General features: G+C 34.4%; 1 protein-coding gene across 5 annotated transcripts in view; it reads right to left on the bottom strand.

The window, feature by feature from the left end:
* Positions 1-17,856, bottom strand: part of Cnksr2 (connector enhancer of kinase suppressor of Ras 2) — a 255,259-nt gene that overhangs the window by 25,688 nt on the left and 211,715 nt on the right. For all 5 annotated transcript variants that reach the window (XM_051142006.1, XM_051142007.1, XM_051142008.1 and 2 more), the window contains 2 exons: positions 16,295-16,395; positions 12,892-13,432 (listed from right to left, as the gene is read on the bottom strand). In XM_051142006.1, the coding sequence (XP_050997963.1) occupies positions 12,892-13,432; positions 16,295-16,395 (642 nt within the window). The remainder of the gene's footprint in view (positions 1-12,891; positions 13,433-16,294; positions 16,396-17,856) is intronic.

Genomic DNA, 17,856 nt, shown 5'->3' with positions numbered 1-17,856 from the left:
ATGAGAACCTGCCATTCTTATTTTAAAAGACACTTTCCTTTAGATATAATTTCTCATTTGTGATGGATTCCCCTGATAAACTTCTTCACACTCTTAGACATGTGCCTTATGCACGCTTTTGAATTTTTAAAAACTCTTGTGTGACCAGTGAGTATTGAACAAGAATGCTGTATATATACCTGTTATCAGCATCGTCTAGATGTCAAATATTAACACTTGTGAAGTTTCCCAACTTTGCCTCACTTAGTGCTACCTGGCAGGCTAACAGCACTCAAACTCTATGCATACATTATATTGTTAAATTCTTACTCCCTACTTCTGGGTTTTCCTCTGAGCAGGTTAGTTTATCTCCATAGATAAACTATCATACACTGTAGAAGGAGTACCAGGTGTTAATTAAATAATTTGAATGGTTTTCTAAATGGACTCTCCACATGTATTCAAAGTATATATACTTTGTCAACAGAGTGGTCTTACTGATATATACGTCTGATTATATTATATCCTTATTTGTATTTACTGAAACCCTCATGTTCTTTAAGAGATAACGCAAACATCCAGGTATGGCATGGTAGGATGTCCATAATTTAGTTCCAACACAATTCTTTGTCATACGCACATGCCAAATTTGTCTAGATTATTTTTGTTTTTTCCCATGTCCATGTTTGCTGATGTTATTTTAAAATTAGTTTTAATTACATTTGTGTATGTAAGTGTCAATGCCTGTTGAGGTCAGAGGCTTCAGATCCCTCTGGAGCAGGCAGTTGTAAGCTACCCGATATGTGGGTCCTGGAAACTGAACTCAGGTTCTCGCCAAGAGCAGTACATACTCTTAATCACTAGGCCATCTGGTTAGCCTCAATTTTAGTTTTTCAATCCACATACAAAATATACTTCATTTCTTTTTTCCAGGTGAAATCATCTAGCTGAAATGTTCTACGCAGGGCCCTGTGAAACTTTACAAGGTGGAGTTGAGACCTTTTACATGCTCTCACTGAAATTAAATTACTAAGTGTGTATTTTTAAGAACACTTGGGATACTACATCATTATATTAGAATGTTTTTGCTTTCCCATTAGATGATGAACTTACTTTGTAATTATAACTTACTAGAATGGAGATTTAGGATACAGGAATGCTGCTATAATATTACTTGGTTGTATTAATGTACAAATGTAAAATATTTTCACTCAATATCTAATGCTATGGGGTACAAGTTGTACATTAAAGAATTATTTTAAAGAAGTGTACAGAATGTTTTATCTTAGTGGAATTTCAACTGAAATAAAATCTACTTTAAAATCTTAAATGTGAAATGTATGGCAGAGGCGGAATTTTGGAAGGAGTCTGAAATCACAAATGTTATTTCTGGCACTTCTATGTCAAGGACGAATGACTTATGTGGCCTTAGGTGAAGTAATAATACAAACACTACTATAGGCTAGTTGCTTTCAATGGCCTGTGGTGCCAAGTTATTTATATGTCATTAATATTAGAAATAGATAAAGTGAGGCAAGGCAAATAAATTATTAATACAGCTCATAAATATATTCTATAGTTGTTCTTACTTTGTTGACAGAGGCTGATCAGAAACATGAAAAATATCTTTTAAGAACTTTTTATTTGTAATTTGTTCACTTTACATCCTGACTGTAGCCCCCTCCCTTGTTGCCTCCTGATCCCACCTTCCCTCCTTCATCCCCTCTCCCTCCCTTCGCTATTCCTGAGAAAAGGAAGCCTTCCTCCCCTAACATCTGACCTCAGCCTAACAAGTCTCATCTGGACTGACTATATCTTCATCCTCTGTGGCCTGGCAAAGCTGTCCTACCAGGGGGAAATGATCAATGTGTGGGGGCCAGAGTCCATGTCAGAAGTGGCCCCTACTCCCCATATTATGGGACCCACAAGGAGACTGTGCTGCCTGTCTACTACATCTGAGCAAGAGAGTCTAGGTCCACACCATGCATGGTCCTTGGTTGGTGCATCAGTCTCTGTAGTATCTCCCTCTTCCACTAGGATTTATTGGCTCCATTGGTTTCCTTGTGGAGCTCCTGACCCCTCCAGGTCCTTCTATTTCCTAACTCTTCCATAAAACTTCCAGTGTTCCACTCCGGAGTTTAGCTGTGAGTTTCAGTATCTGCTTGGATCTTCTGCTGGGTGGAGTCTTTCAGAGGACCTCTATGGTACGCTTCCTTCCTGTTCCTTCTCTTCAACTGCTTCCAGGGTCTATTCTATTTGCCTTTCTGAATGAGAATTAAACATTCTCTCTAGGATCTTCCTTGTTACTTAGTTTTTTAGGACTGTGTATTGTAGTGTGGTTATCCCGTATTATGTGGCTAATGTCCACTTATAAATGAGTATATACCATGTGTGTCTTTCTGGGTCTGGATTAACTCACTCAGGATGATCTTCTCTAGTTCCATCCATTTGCCTGAAATATTCAAGATTTCCTTGTTTTTAATAGCTGAGTAGTATTCCATTGTGTAAATGTGCCATAGTTTCTTTTTCCATTCTTTGAGGGACATCTAGGTTGTTTCCAGATTCTGGCTATTATGAATAGAGCTGTTATGAACATATTTGAGCAAATGTCATTACTGTACCTTACTGTCTCGGGGGAGGCATAGGCAGATGCTTGATAGGGTAGGTTTATTGCTATGTTTGGTACTTGATCCTTTACCTAGATTTTGAGTGGCTACTTTTCCTTTTATGCTGATGAAATAGGAAAAATAGGTATCATAGTAACATAACCATTAGTTATTGTTTTAAGAAATTTCAATGCCATATTATAAGCCTACTCATATCTAATTTCCCTAAACTATTGAAAATGTAACAGAAAGAGTAGTCAAGTTTCACTCAAATATTTGAACAATTTTCCTATCCATTTATTTCTTTTTAGCTTTCATAATATGACATGCTTTTATGAAAATTTGGTTCAGATCATTTTGAGTCTAAATTATCACTTTTCAATCATTAATAAGATCTGATTTCTTATAATATCACTGGTTCAATTGCATAGTTTTTCTAAAAATTCAATGTTTTAATTATAGATAACTTTAAAATGTAAGAATCAAGAAAAACTTGATTAAGCTTAATGGTCACTTACAATTTCATTTAACTGGGTTATACCTGAATTATGAGCTATGGGGGGGGTAATACACAATTATGTCAGATAATCTCAAGAAATCAAGTGGGACTAATGTTTGGTCAAGTGTATTGATATAACCAATTTCTAACTGCAACGAAACAAGTCATAACAGAAAACTTGGGAGCACTCTATTCTTTTTCACATCATAAAAGTTCCAGATTGTTTCTATTCTTTAGCCATAATAATTCTGGCATTACAGAAAAAGTTTTCATCATTTTAATACCTCTACACTCCACTGAAATAGTTTTTCAACTGGTTAAAGGAGCCATATCTGATATCAGTGATCTTAATATGCAAAAAGTAGTTCTGAATATCAGCAATGGATTCCTCAGACTATTCAGAAACTAAAGACAGATTTTGTGTCACGAGTAGAATACTCGAGGTGTTTAGACAATGAATCATTTGTGTAATTTGGCTGTCACATTCCATTATCAGTGCTGGGAGTTCTATTTACTAAACTGGAAGAACAAGAAGGTCATTTATGAACTCATTGCTCAATTTAATGGGGGAAGGGCTAAATTTCACCAGAACGTTAAAATAGTATTTATTTAATTTGCTTTTTAAAATCACATAGCAATTAATCATAAATCAAGTTTTGGAAAGCCACATATCTCTTTCCCTAACAATATACAGTATTTTATAATCTACAAATGCTTTAAAAAGTAAAAAGTGTTTTATTTAATATTTATTTATCCTGGGTTCTATGACAACATATACATGGCGTGTTTTATACCCTGCTTAATACATGCTTAGGGAGTTAGGCAAATAAAAATTTGAAAGACTAAATCAAGCTTATTTGTTGATTTTTGCAATCAGCTAGGTTAATTATGCAGTTGGAAAAGGCATTATCATTGGCTATATTACATAAAGCAGCTTAGAGTATAAGTATGTACCATCCAACCTGGCATCAGTCTCTTTTTTAAGTACTTTGAGTACTGGGAACTCATTATACATAGAGACCAGTCACTCCACTTATGGGCAAGATAAAAATCAGCCTCTGTGTAACTTTCCCCTATTATGCTCTCTGACCTTCCAACATTATCTTATTCTTTGTTTCATATGACAGACTTTTAACAATTTACTATTTTTAAAAAACCTAATTGCTATTTTCAGTTTCACAATGAATATAAAATTGTTATAAATATACTTTTGCGTAAATACAAGGAAGAACTTTTAAAATATAATGCCCAGTTTTTGGATGCAGGAGCACTGAAATCTTAAAATATTCTAATAGAGGCTTAATAATATTTTTCTTAAATATAAAATGCCTTTCTTTTTGGGTGGTAAGGTAAATAAAAACTGTCTTAGAACTCTTAAGGTTTTGTGGTGAGAGAGCTCTTATTCATAGTTACATATAGCATGATATATATTCTATGTTATCCCCAACAAAAACAACTAATTAAATAAACCCTCCTTTACTATAAAGCATTTTGCAATGGATTCTATAGTATTACTGGAGCAGAAAAAACTTACAAAAACACTTTTTAAAAAGGATACATTCTATTGATTTAAAAGCAGCATTCAAAGTAAGTTAAGGATAACTTCACTTAATTATTAAGCAAAGATATTCAGCAATTGTGTTGATTAATCTTTGGAACTGTAAACATTTTCCTGCTTCTAATGCTGAGGCATGGTCCTCACTAAGTTAACAAAAGCGTATCTTAAGCCCCAGTTACCAAGTTGCTAAATCTAGAGGAGGAGTCCCAGCAAGTATATAAGGTGTAAAAAGACAATAGAGTTCACAGTGAGGGATGGGGGCTATTGTTAGATTTTGCTCAACAGTTATATTCAAGCCACACTGATTACATGCTGTCCCTGTTCTTTTTAGGAAAAAAAAACCACCATGTAAACTCCTGCGTTTGGTATAATTAAAGAGCAAAGAGAAAATAGCAAAGATGGCAGGGGGAAAACGATATATAATAAATTTAGTGATAATGAAGTCATGAGTAATTTTTTTTCACTAGGAATCACAGGGTAACTTTGCTTTAGCCTAATGTTGCCATTAGTGTATTTGGAAAGTATCTTAATGTATGACTTTCTTTCTTTCTTTCTTTCTTTCTTTTTCCTATTTCTATAAAAACTTCACCAAACTGTTACCATGCTGGACGATGGAATTAATTTGGGGTAACTTAAATCTATGGTCCTTGCCATGGTCAGTTATGCTTGGCTCCAGGATAAACTCTTGTTCCCTTTGAGGTGAGAGCTGTGTTTTTTGTTTTTGTTTTTATCTATTATGTATATTATTTTCAAGACAACAGCCCATTCTGGAAATTGCTGTTAAAAATAAAGTCTTTCATTGTTTTTAAAGCACCTGGTCTGCCATATTAAAGAGAGAATCTTTCAAAAAAAAAAAAAAAAAAAGAATCACAGGGTATATGCTTTAAAATGTCCAATTCACAAGTCACAGAATAGACTCTGTGGTGAGAGGGTACAAAACTTAAGCAAAATTTGAAGTGGAAAGAACCTATAGAGCCTTAGAAGACAAATTTTGGAAGACTTAAATAAATAGACTTAAGGCATCATGTTAATATAGTCTGTGGGTGATTTATCCAAAGACAAATAGGACAATAACACATTAGATTTATAATTGTAGGCTAAAGATTTTAAATGGGGAAAAATTTAAAAAAATCTTTAAGATGTAAAGGTTCAAATAGTTTTTCTGATTAATCAAATTTCATAATTATATTATAAAATTATGAAGCATGTTCTAAATGAAATATTTATACATAGCCTGTAGAATATAATATATTTACTTCATGTGTTAGATATTTGATTTGTATTGATCATAACAGCTGAGCAACCAGAATACTAATTTCTAAGCCACGATTTTTAAGGATTGAGCCAAATCAGACATAGCTATTAAAGTCAACTCATCTTCAGTCTTGCAAAGCTTGCATAAATTATAAATAAATTAAAATGAGAACAGAATACATTGTGCTATTTCTCTGAGAATCAATTTGCAAAATTGTAAACTGGATATGAAGTGAAGTTATTGAAACAAAGTAAAGAAAATTGCCATATATTTTGAATTACTAAGTGTTCCCTTTTACTAAAAAATTGTAAATTTTTTGTTGGAATCAGACTTACGGAAGAGTCAGATATAATAACATAGTACCTCTCATTTGATAAGTGAACAATAAATACATACTAAATGAATGAGCACAAGTTTAGAGCTAACTGGATCATATATTTTTATAATAAAGGAGACGTGCAGGACACGGATTTAGTTTATATTTTAGTAGCTTAGATTTAGATATTGAGATGTTATAGAATTTACTATTGGGAATATTAAATAATTTGTAAACTGTTTAAAATGACAATTTTAGCTACAGTATTAAGTTATCTTAAAAATTTCTTTGAAATAATTCAATATGTTTATTTTATTGGCATACTTATACCTTGTGTTGCTATCAGAAATAAATATATATGATATATGATATATATATATATATACACAAAACTGTCATATTACACTACATAGGGAAAACATTCTAAGAGTTCTAAAATATGAAGCTTAAATAGTAAACATTTTGGACTGGGTGCAGTGGTACATGCCTTTAATCCTAGGACTCGGGAGGCAGAGGAGCTCACTCTGTTAGTTTGAGGTTAGTTTGGTCCTCAGAGCGAGTCCAGGATCCAGGACAGCCACGGTTATTACACAAAGAAACACTGTCTAAAAAGAAAAAGCCTAAAATATTTTTTTTTACAACAAAGTCTCACTTTTACATTAAAACACACACATATGGACATTTGTCCTTTAATGAATAACATATTAGTAAGAACCTTCTCCATTAAAGGAGAATTTTCTAAATATAATTGAGATTTTTTTATGTGTGTGTGTGTGAGTGAGTAAGGGGGGAGACAGAGGGAGAGAGAGGGGGAGTAGGGAGGGAGAGGGAGAGAAAGAGGGAGATGGTGTTGGTGGAGGCTGGAAGACGTCTGATCCTCTCAAGCTAGAAATGTAGATAGTTGTGAGCCACTGTTTGTAGGTTCTCTGAGAACTAAACTTGGGTCCTCTGGAAAAGGAACAAGTGCTCTTAGCCAATGAGCTCTATTCAGCACTCAGAGAATTCTTAAGAACAAATCTTAGAATCTGGCCTAGCTGTTTTATCACAGAGCTTTGGGATAAGCGGATAGCATTAGCACATCTCCATAAAGAAGGTAAAAATTTACAAGCACTGAGGCCATTAGAGAAGCAGAAAAGAAAACTTCTGATATATAAAATTAGGGTAAAGAAGGAAAAAGCAGGCTGAATTTAAGAGAGGTTTCTGTACAACTTGTCAGAAACTATTCCCATTGAGAAGCTAAGAATAAGTGATTACTGAATGGAAAGTGAGTTGCTTTTATGGATTGTGAAAATAGTAAGAAGCAACATTATGACTGAATCTGATTATCTATTTTGGCAAAAAATGTAAATCATAGCTTGTCTTACCTATGCTAATGATAGGCTGTCACTCTGTTATGTGAAACTAAATTTTACTTGGCTGCATCTTCTGCTGGTGTGAATCTGTAGCATGTAGAAGTCTTTTTTTCCCATTAAAATCTGGTTTCATTACTTTGAACACCACTGAGATTATTTTCCTGGCAGATAGAGGACCACTGGGTATTTCTTAAACTACAAGGCTCATTATTAATACTTTCCCCAAACTAATTAAGATGGGACTAGGTGATGAATGACTTTTTAGGAAGACGCAAAGCTGTGAAACATAGTTAAGTTGAGTTATCTCTCCATAAGCTATCGATTTTGGTGCAAGGACAATAGCCTAGAGGTGCTAAAAGATCTGTTTTCTACTGCTTTGTGAAAATGAACTAATCATTCCAAATGTCATATATTTGTGACATTTATGTTTGAAATGGGAGTTATACAGAAGAGGCTTATTTCAACCATACACAATCATCCTAAGTATGACTAAAAAAGGAGTCACAGTACAGAGCTCTAATTCTAGTTCCTAGCATTCCAGCATAAACAGAATATACTAAACACTTGCAAAATCTGGCTTTAACTAATATATAAAATAAATAGATGCACAATGCTTTGATTTCTGTTTCATGTCAATAACAGCTAATAAATTTTTATCATGTAAGTAAAAAATGAGGGCAGTGTGATTTTAAAATCTAACTTCTATCCAGAATTAGAATTATATAGAGGACTTTACATATAATCATCATTGTTTTGTATTTCCTTACAGTATTATACATCAGATAATATGGTATAGAGATTTCCCCCTAGATTTTCCGTGTTCTTCTTTATAATTACTTGTCTAAGCACCCAAGGATGGTACCTGCAACTTTACAAACGTGATGTATTTAAGGTGCTTTGCTATTTTTTGAATTTATTAATCTTAATTCAGTTTAATGTATTGTTCTTTATCTACTCCCTTTAGATTTCAGTTGTCATTTTGGAGATTACAGAGGATGTTGAACTTCCAAAACTATTTACTTGTGTGCAAAATTTACCTTAAAAAATAAAGGGAAAGAGATGCAACTGTTTCCTTTATTCTCAACTTGTTCCATTCCTCCAACCCCGCTTGCCTTCAACACAGGTTTGTATTCAAATTCCATCACCTCCTTGGCCACAATCTACCTGAATGCTCTTAAAGATGAAACTCATACCTCTTAGGGAATCTCCAAGAAATGACTGTTGGACCTTTACAACAACTTAGCAGGCTGAAGGCATCTTCTCTGCACTGTATTAGTAGTCATTCATTATTCAGCTTCTCTGCCTAGATAATTCCAGGTATTGGGCTATTGAACTACAGCATAGCCTGCACAGCTCCCAAGTTGCCAATGACACCCAAAGAATATTCTTTTTTAAATATAAGTTTAGCACATATTTTTCAGAAGTTCTAATTTGAGAAGCATGAGTATCACATCCAGATAACCTAATGTACATGGTAATAGATTGACTCTTTTCATTTTGGCTGAAAGACCTAGATTTGTTTTATATCTCTAAGATTAAGCTAAATACATGTGTAAATTAAATGAGAATACTTATAGGTAATCTCCAAGGTAATGAAAAAGAGAACATTATGATTTTGTAAAGAAATGAGTGCACACATTTTGTGTGACTAGGAAAGACTATCTTATAACTGCCAGTGAGGAAATCAGCAGGATCAAGGGATAAAGCTTTTGGAAACCTCATCTAAATTCCTACCATTACAAAGGAGTAACAGTCTCAGCAAACCTTAAGCCACATTAATCAGGTCAGTATTTTAGTGTTAAAACAAAAAAATTCTGAATTAAGTATAGCTTTACATTTTGTCTTATACTTTAATGATGTATACCCCTTAAAAGTTGTAGAGGCTGACATAATTAATAATTTAATTTAAGGACACTATTAAAATGCCCATACCTTAGTAAGCTTTGAAATTGCTAATTGGGATAATAGGAAATTACTTGTCTTTTCCCAAATGCCAGTGAAGTAGGTCAGGATAATTAATATGCATGCTGACTTTTCAAAGAAAAACAAGACATGTCTCATCTGTGTAATTTTAGTACCATCTATTTGAGATTAAAATGAGTTCAGCCTGAGAAAATTGTCACAGTATGACTCAGTTAAATAACTGAATTTCAAAATAAGACAAAAGGTAGTTCAACCATGAGCACACAGATTGCAATCTGTTCTATGGAAGGCTAAATTTTATAGCCATGAGAAAATCAAAAGCTATTCAGGGTTATGGATTTAGGTACGTTTTGTTCCTTGAAGTTCACTGCAAATGTGTCATTTACTGTATAACATTAAATAAGGTAAGACAAAATAAATGATATAAAAGGAGTTTGGTTAGTTATACTTCTTCATGCTTCAGTTATAAAACAATTTATATTTTCATGTTTATCACCCGTTTTGTTCACTTGTCTAAACACTTCTTATTTTAAATGTTTAGGGAAAAGCAAAACAAAACAAAACAAAAACAAAACAAAACAAAACAAAAAGTTCAGAGCCAGAGATAAAACACTCAATTCCCCTGCACATGATTGGTGTACATTTTCTTTAGTAGATCCTTGAGCAGGATAGAAATACACTACAGAGAGGCTTTTGGTTTACCAACTTTGTTTTGCTTGTTTAACTCTGTGGCTACATAAATGAGTGCTTTGTGTTAGAGGATGTACATCTAAGTGTGATGTTGATATCGTGAACATGGCTTCTTGTTCCGTGTGTAATTTCTGCTCTGGCATAATATCAAGCAGCTTGGTTTGAATAAACAGCTTTCATGGTTATTTCTAATGACCAATCCACGCAAGGCATTAATTATGACATCCTCTAACTAGATCTCAAAGAACTTTTTTTTTGAAAAATGCTGATTTTTAAAGTGAAATTTTTCCAAATGAAACATTTATCATGTATAATTCTAAATATTTAGACTGCAACAAAAATCCCTAACCATTAGAAAGGTGAACATACAAAGTCCATGTCTGAAGTAGTCCCTACTCCCCATATTGTGGGACCCACAAGGAGACTGTGCTACTACATCTGAGCAGAGGGTCTAGTTCCACATCACACATGGTCCTTGGTTGGTGTATCAGTGTCAGTACTGTAGTGCAGTTATCCTGCATTATGTGGCTAATATCTGCTTATGAGTGAATATATATCATGTGTCTTTCTGGGTCTGGGTTACCCTACTCAGGATGATCTTTTCTAGTTCCATCCATTTGCCTGCAAATTTCAAGATTTCCTTGTTTTTAATAGATGAATAGTATTCCATTATGTAAATGTACCACAGTTTCTTTATCCATTCTTCAACTGAGGGACATCTAGGTTGTTTCCAGATTCTGGCTATTATAAATAAAGGTGCTATGAACATAGTTGAGCAAATGTCCTTCTTGTATGGTGGAACATCTTTTGATATATCACAATTATGTCTGTCAGTTATATTGGGCGAGAAGGCTGAAGATGATACTCCAACCTTATAGAGAGTTTTGGGTGACTATTCAGGTAGCAAACTGTCCCTGTCATCTTCTCATTTGGGAAGCTGCTAACCTGCACTCCCTGTATATATTCCTTCTCAATTCTCTGATGAGGTTGAAGACAAGATAGTTTAGTTTTACAATTAGGCTTAGTTGTTTAGGGGTTAAGATGTTTTTAGGTGTACATAGATGTTTTAAGTCGACAGAGATGAGATATGATAGATAATGACTCACGTTCATAATTTTAGACTCACCAAGATAGGAAAGATGTTTTCTTCAAAACTGCCAAATACAAATAAACCAAAACACCATGATTGTTTCATGGTTCTTCTTGCTATAGGTAGTTTATTGTATATATGTGTAATAACATAAATGTATATGTAAAAATTTTTAATAAAAATAAAAAAGAAATAAAATTATTTTAAGATAAAATAATAGATGGGGTCTCACAGACACTACATACAGTTTTTAGTGAAGCAAATCTTACTGAAATTGCACGGACTGCTCCACAGTATTGAACTATAATGACAAAATGTATAATACTAAATTTATTGACAAACACATTAGAACTGGTCTGCCTTGCATGTTTATTCTGTAAAGAGCTCACTGAAAAAAGATGGACAGTATTAAATAATTGTGTATTTAATACAACTGGAACCTAAACTTACCAAAAAATCCTATTAATACAGAGGTATGTTTGTATGTCCAAAAATAAATCCTCTACACAAAACAACAAAAAGAGGACTCCTGAAGAAAAAAAAAAAAACAAAAGTCATCTAACTAGAGATGCTCTGAGGGAAAACTGAACAGAGGGCAGGCCTGGTATCATGTTTCAGACATGATTGTTCCTTCCTACTTCTTCTCAACATGATGACTACAACAAACTCATAATAAATCACTTAAAAAAGATAGCATTGATGACTGCCTATAGAATCAATAGAAAGTTTTCTGAACAGAATTTTCTATTCAGAATTTAATACTTTTTAATTGGCTGAGATAGAGTATTTTTCCTTCCCCAGGGTTTACAGAATAATAAACAAACTCCACATATTTATTTATAGCTGTTGTAAAGCACCTAGATGAGAATTAAAACAAATTTTCTAACCAATACTTAAAATTTAGAACAGTTTGTTTAAAATTAACTCTGGTATCCAGACCTCAAATTCCTGCTCCTCCTGTCTTGACATCCTAAGCACATATATATGTATGCATCACTATACCTGGCTCAAAACATATTTTTAAGGTGAAACACACCAGAAGTTACTAGAAGGTTACAGAATTATTTTCTTTTTCTTTAGAGTTAATACCCACAAGTGGAGTTTTGTAATCAATGTACATATCAACAAAATAAATGGATGCTTCTAGCAAATTGGTGTCTAGAAAAAGTTGAGCAATTTGGGATGGTAAATGTTGTATGAAACTTTTTTGGGCAAAAGTATTCTTTTGAGCCTTTACTTTAAATATGACAGTGAAAAGAAGATATAAACATATTTGTGTAACTGTTGGTGTGCATGTGTATGTTCAGTTATTGAACCAGGGCCTTGTTGACATCCTACTTGAAACATTTGTAATTTCTTAACTCAAATGTAGGGGGCTATCACTATGGACCGGTAAGATTGATGCATGAATGTGAGAAGAAAGTAGAGAAATGAAAAGCAAATAGGGAGTTGGGAGAAAAAAATATTTGTTCTAGTGGTGTTTTTCCTGATTCATAAATTATGAGACCTAACTTCCTATCCAGCGAGACCATTAATTTTTTGAAAAGGGACACGACCTTCAAATAACAAGTTGAAAGGCTATTACTGTTTACACAGGCTAAGAATTTCCACAAACATACTTACTTTTCTCTCCTCTGTTTTCCCCTGCTGCTTCCTCTTCTTCCTCCTCCTCTTCCTCCTCCACCTCTGGTGGCTGTATATCATCTTGTGGGTCACAGGCACTAACGGGTGCATTCAGACAGCAGTGGTTGAAGCCACTATCTCGAGGCAGAGTAAAGCTTCGAGGCTTGCCCCCATTGCCATTTAACACTTGCATCCTCTCGCTCTCAGCTAAGGGGTATGGGCCATAGTGATCCTGGAGGTGGCACTTCTGAGTTGGAAGAGTGGACTGCCGCCTGTGCTCAGGGGAGATGGCTGCCGAGTCAGAGAAGACAGAATCTTCCAGAGGCAGAGTCTGAAGATAGTGTAAGCCTGAACTTGTCAGCGGTGTCTCAATTAAATCCTGCCAGGAGCGGCGCTGACTGGCTGTCTTGCGAATGGGGGACACGACACTGCTCCCAGTAACTTCCTGGCGAAACTCTTCATGTGATGATTGAGACTGAGAGGTCTCCGTGGAGGAAAGCCGGCTGTGTTTTGCTTCCACATAAGGACTGGCACAACTCATCTGTGGAAAGGAGCCCCTTATCAGTTTCCACGTAATAACATACCATTTCAATAGTCAAAGACAACTCTGAGGTTCCATCTTATACCCATCAGAATGGCTAAGATCAAAAACTCAAGCGACACCACATGCTGGCGAGGATGTGGAGAAAGAAGAAAACTCTTTCTTTACTGGTGAGCATGCAAACTAGTACAGCCACTTTGGAAATCTCTTTGGTGCTTTCTCAGAAAACTGGGAATAGGGCTTCCTCAAGACCCAGCTATTCCACTCCTGAAAGATGCTCAACCATACTTATTTGCTTTTCACAACAGAGAGCTTACTTGGATGGAATCTTACACAGTCAAGCAACAATTGAGCAAGTTTGCAGATATCTCAAAGTTTAGGCCCCAACTTACAATTAAATAATTAGGGATTCAAATGCCTTGAGATATAGATATAACAGTTGTCCATGAAACATCAGATCCAATAGTACAAATCTGACAATAATTAAAGTATGAGAAACTGTAAATGTTTATGTAAGAATCATTCAGCAACTGCACAAGTTTTTAAACTCTACTTCTTTTGAAATTCTAAAGAAATACTCCCCATAGATTCCTATTTCGAGATTTCAGGCAGCATAGGGGGTGAGGGAAATAGAAAGGCTTTTGTATGTGAGAACAAGTTGTTTCTAAAAAGAGTAAACCTTTCTGCTTCTTCATAGGTCAATGTCTGTTCCTATGAGTACCACAGAAAAGCTGTCTTGAGGTCTTGTCAATTCTATGGTAATTTCTGAAGAAATGAAAGTGTGGGTAGGATGGAATTATGTTTGTTGGGGATAAGCATTTTCTATGATTACAGACACTATAGAGTACATAAAAATGGAATATATTTTGTGCATGAATTTAATGTTTGGGAATACATATTATAGCACAAGAGACAAACAAGAAGGAGAATAGCATCAATAAAATGCTGTAAAACATTTGCTGTGCTCCACTCTGCTTGGCACAAGCCTTACCCTAGCTCTAGAGTCTAGCCGGTTATCTCAGGTGCCTTTCTGCAAGGAACTATACTTGTTAACCATAAATGGGATTGAAATGTCAGCCAGAACAAATTTGGCTAAGATGAACATATTGTTTCTTTTGGAAAAGGAAGAGAAATTATTTAGCATCATCCATGGGCATATTGTTATCTTTCAACATATTGAGTGTTATGTTGAACAACAACTTAATAAAAAATAATATGAATAGTTTCTTTCTAAGATGCTACTGCTGTGCAAAGGAAAAAGAGACATATTAAGCAGCAGGAGAATAGAACAATAAGAGTGCAGAGGGAACAGTGGGAATTGAAAGATTTAAGTCGGACTGGAGGCAGGAGGGTTGGGGAGAGTAGGGACAGGGGTTGGGTTTAAACAAAACTAAGGATATATTTAAAAAATTGTATGAAAACCTATTTCTTGGTAAGACAAATAAAAATAATTTTAAAAATGTGAAGCTGTGGTTCCCCTTTCATCTTTTAAAAACATTCCAAAGGAATTATTCAGATGCTGGTATTTTTTAAAGAAAGGGAAATATTAATTACTTAGAATAATATAAAGAGGTTGAATTAAGTTGACTGTTACCACATAAACTATCTTTCTTTTCCATTGTGGAAGACTAAGTCCCAAAATACAGAGAATTGATAATTTTGGTAACATGACCATTAAATCAAATGGAAACAGTGACATACTCTCAGTAGTTATGATAGGAAATGGACATCAACTGGCTTAGTCTTTTTAAAAGTAGGGTAATTATTTACCTCAATAAACTATTGAAGTGTAGTTTATACATTGGATAATTTACAGATTTAAGAATTCTGGAGCAGCATAAACATATATGTTAAAGCAGACACCATGGATCATGGCTATATAAAATGCCTCATACAACACATACAGACACATACACACAGAAACACACAAAGAGACACACAGAGACAGAGAGAGACACACACACACAGAGACAGAGAGAAAAAGAAGAGACAGAGAGGTGGAGGAGGGAGAAGGAGGGAGGCTTTTGTGGTACAGGTGAATCAAACCTGGGTAATGTGCACATTTGCTGGTTAATTAATTTATTTTTTATTTTTTATTTTTGCAAAGTTAACACAAGCTAGAGTCATCTGGGAAGAAGGAATGCCAACTGAGAAAAATATCCCCATTGAATTGGCCTGTAGGCAAGTTTGTGTGGCATTTTCTTGATTAATGACTGTCGTGGGTAAGGCACAGGACACTGTGTGTAGTTCAACCTCTGGCCATTTCGTCCTGAGTTGTAGATGAAAGGAAAACAAGCCAGTTAGCAGAGTTCCACCATGGCCTCTGCTTCAGTTCCTGCCTCCAGGTTATTGCCCTGCCTGAGTTCCTGCCTTGGCTTCCCTCAATGATGGACTGTGATCAGGAATTGTAAACCAAATAAGCTCTTTCTTCCCCAAATTGCTGTTGGTTATGATATTTTCTCATGGCAATAGAAAGCAAATTAAGATAGTATATGATATCTATTACTGAGATACAGCTACAGCTCTATAGCACTGATATTTAACAGTTGTTTCTAAGAACATAGAAAATAACTTTATTAGTATGGAATAAATAAGATTAATTCATAAATCTTTTTCTAAGGTAACTTTTCTATTGTTTTTAATCCCTTTAAATATGGCCAACTCATTCTGCCTGTGATGATAGTTTCCCTTAATTAAATACTCCCTGTAAATATAAACATATTTTCCTACTGATTTTAGATCACAAATTTTCTTTTCCTAAGAAATTTTGTTTGACATACAATTTAATATATGTTCATTTTAACATATAAGTGGATCTTCAGGTCAAACTATCCTGCTATGTATCTGCCATTTTTAACTTACAGAGGGAGGCCGTGGGTATGTATCATAGGGTGGTGGAGGACTGTCTTGTTTCGGTGTTGATGGAGTATCTGCTTCTTCTTTGTCACTTTCACTCCAATAATCTGAAAGATGGATAGCTCATCTCAATATTTTATTAAGTATTTATAGCCACATTTATCAAGAAAATATAATATCATTTAAAAATTAAATTTCATTACTCCAGTATGTTTGTCATCATTGACCTACCCGAGAGCCATCAAGGTCCATTTTAGCTGTTTTGGAGCAGAAAGAAGGACACAGTAACCTAATCCCAACCTCATTAAAAATGAATGGCACAAAATCATTGTTATTATAGTTTAAAAAAGGCACTATATAAGCCAAATCATGTTTAGGGTAAATTTGATTTTAGATAAAAATTTTCAGAGTCTTTAATTAATAACTACCACAGGAATTTTCTTAAAGTATGTCATATTATCATGATGAATACTCAGAGAAGGAAAGCAGTATACCATATGCTGCTGTGTAGCTCTACTGATAAACACCTCCAAAATTAATATTCTAAATTCTTCTTTTCTGGCTTCATTTCACTGGTTATCTAACAATTGCTGTTTTCTAGAGTCATGATGACATGAATCTTTATAACACCATACTCCCACCTCTCCTTGGAAAGACATGGCAAACCTTAATCTTGCCAAATTGAAAAAAAATGCACACCTGCTGAAGTGAGCTACAAGTACTAAAATTTCAGAACTATTTAAAAGGTTTGGAAATATAAGCTGCTAGTCAATGTTACTTGGCATATCTGAGGCAAGAGGAGAGATAAAGAACTTTGAAAGCCATATTAATATTGTTTTTTTTTACTTTTTTCATATTAATATTGTTAATCAAATCTGACAAAGACTCAGTTTGACTATATGTCAGCCATAACTGCTGTGTTGATTCTTTATGTGTGTTGCAAGCAAAATGCCAGGATGATTAACATAGTATTTTCAGGTAAGAGAACAGGTATTAAAAGAAAAGGAAATTAGTATCAAAATTTAGATCCTAAAACCACCACCACAAGGTTCAAGGAGTATGCAGATTTAAGAAAAATCATAGTACATAGTTTTGTAGAAACCCTTCTCTTTCCAGAAATTCTCAATTGTAATGTTTTTCTATGGTGTTGTCCAAAAGTAAATACAGATAAGATTTTTTTTTTCCAGAAATTGTTACATTCCAGGTAGGAAATAATGGAGCTGGATTTGAACTAAGAAACTGTCTTGATCTAAAGCTCTGAGGACTAAGTTTCTGGGACTCTTGCTTGAAACATCAAGAAAGGTTAATGTTGAGTTTAATGGTATTATTTAATCTCTCTCATTTGTTCCTGATTTTTTAACTCTGGTTACTATAAATAGAAAGTGTCTAGCAGTGGATACTGGGCATAAAATAAACTGCTCATTCTATTCAGGCTTTAAAACAGAAGGACCATGACAATCACCACTGAGAAAAATGCAAAGTATCTCAATTAGATACCTGTTTTTTTTTTTAATTTAAAAATAAAAAGCTGGTCATGGAAGCACACAACTGTCAGTGCAGTACTCAGG

Source organism: Acomys russatus, chromosome X, assembly GCF_903995435.1.
Source record: "Acomys russatus chromosome X, mAcoRus1.1, whole genome shotgun sequence".
NCBI lineage: Eukaryota > Metazoa > Chordata > Mammalia > Rodentia > Muridae > Acomys > Acomys russatus.
This window is presented reverse-complemented; position numbering and strand designations above follow the sequence as displayed.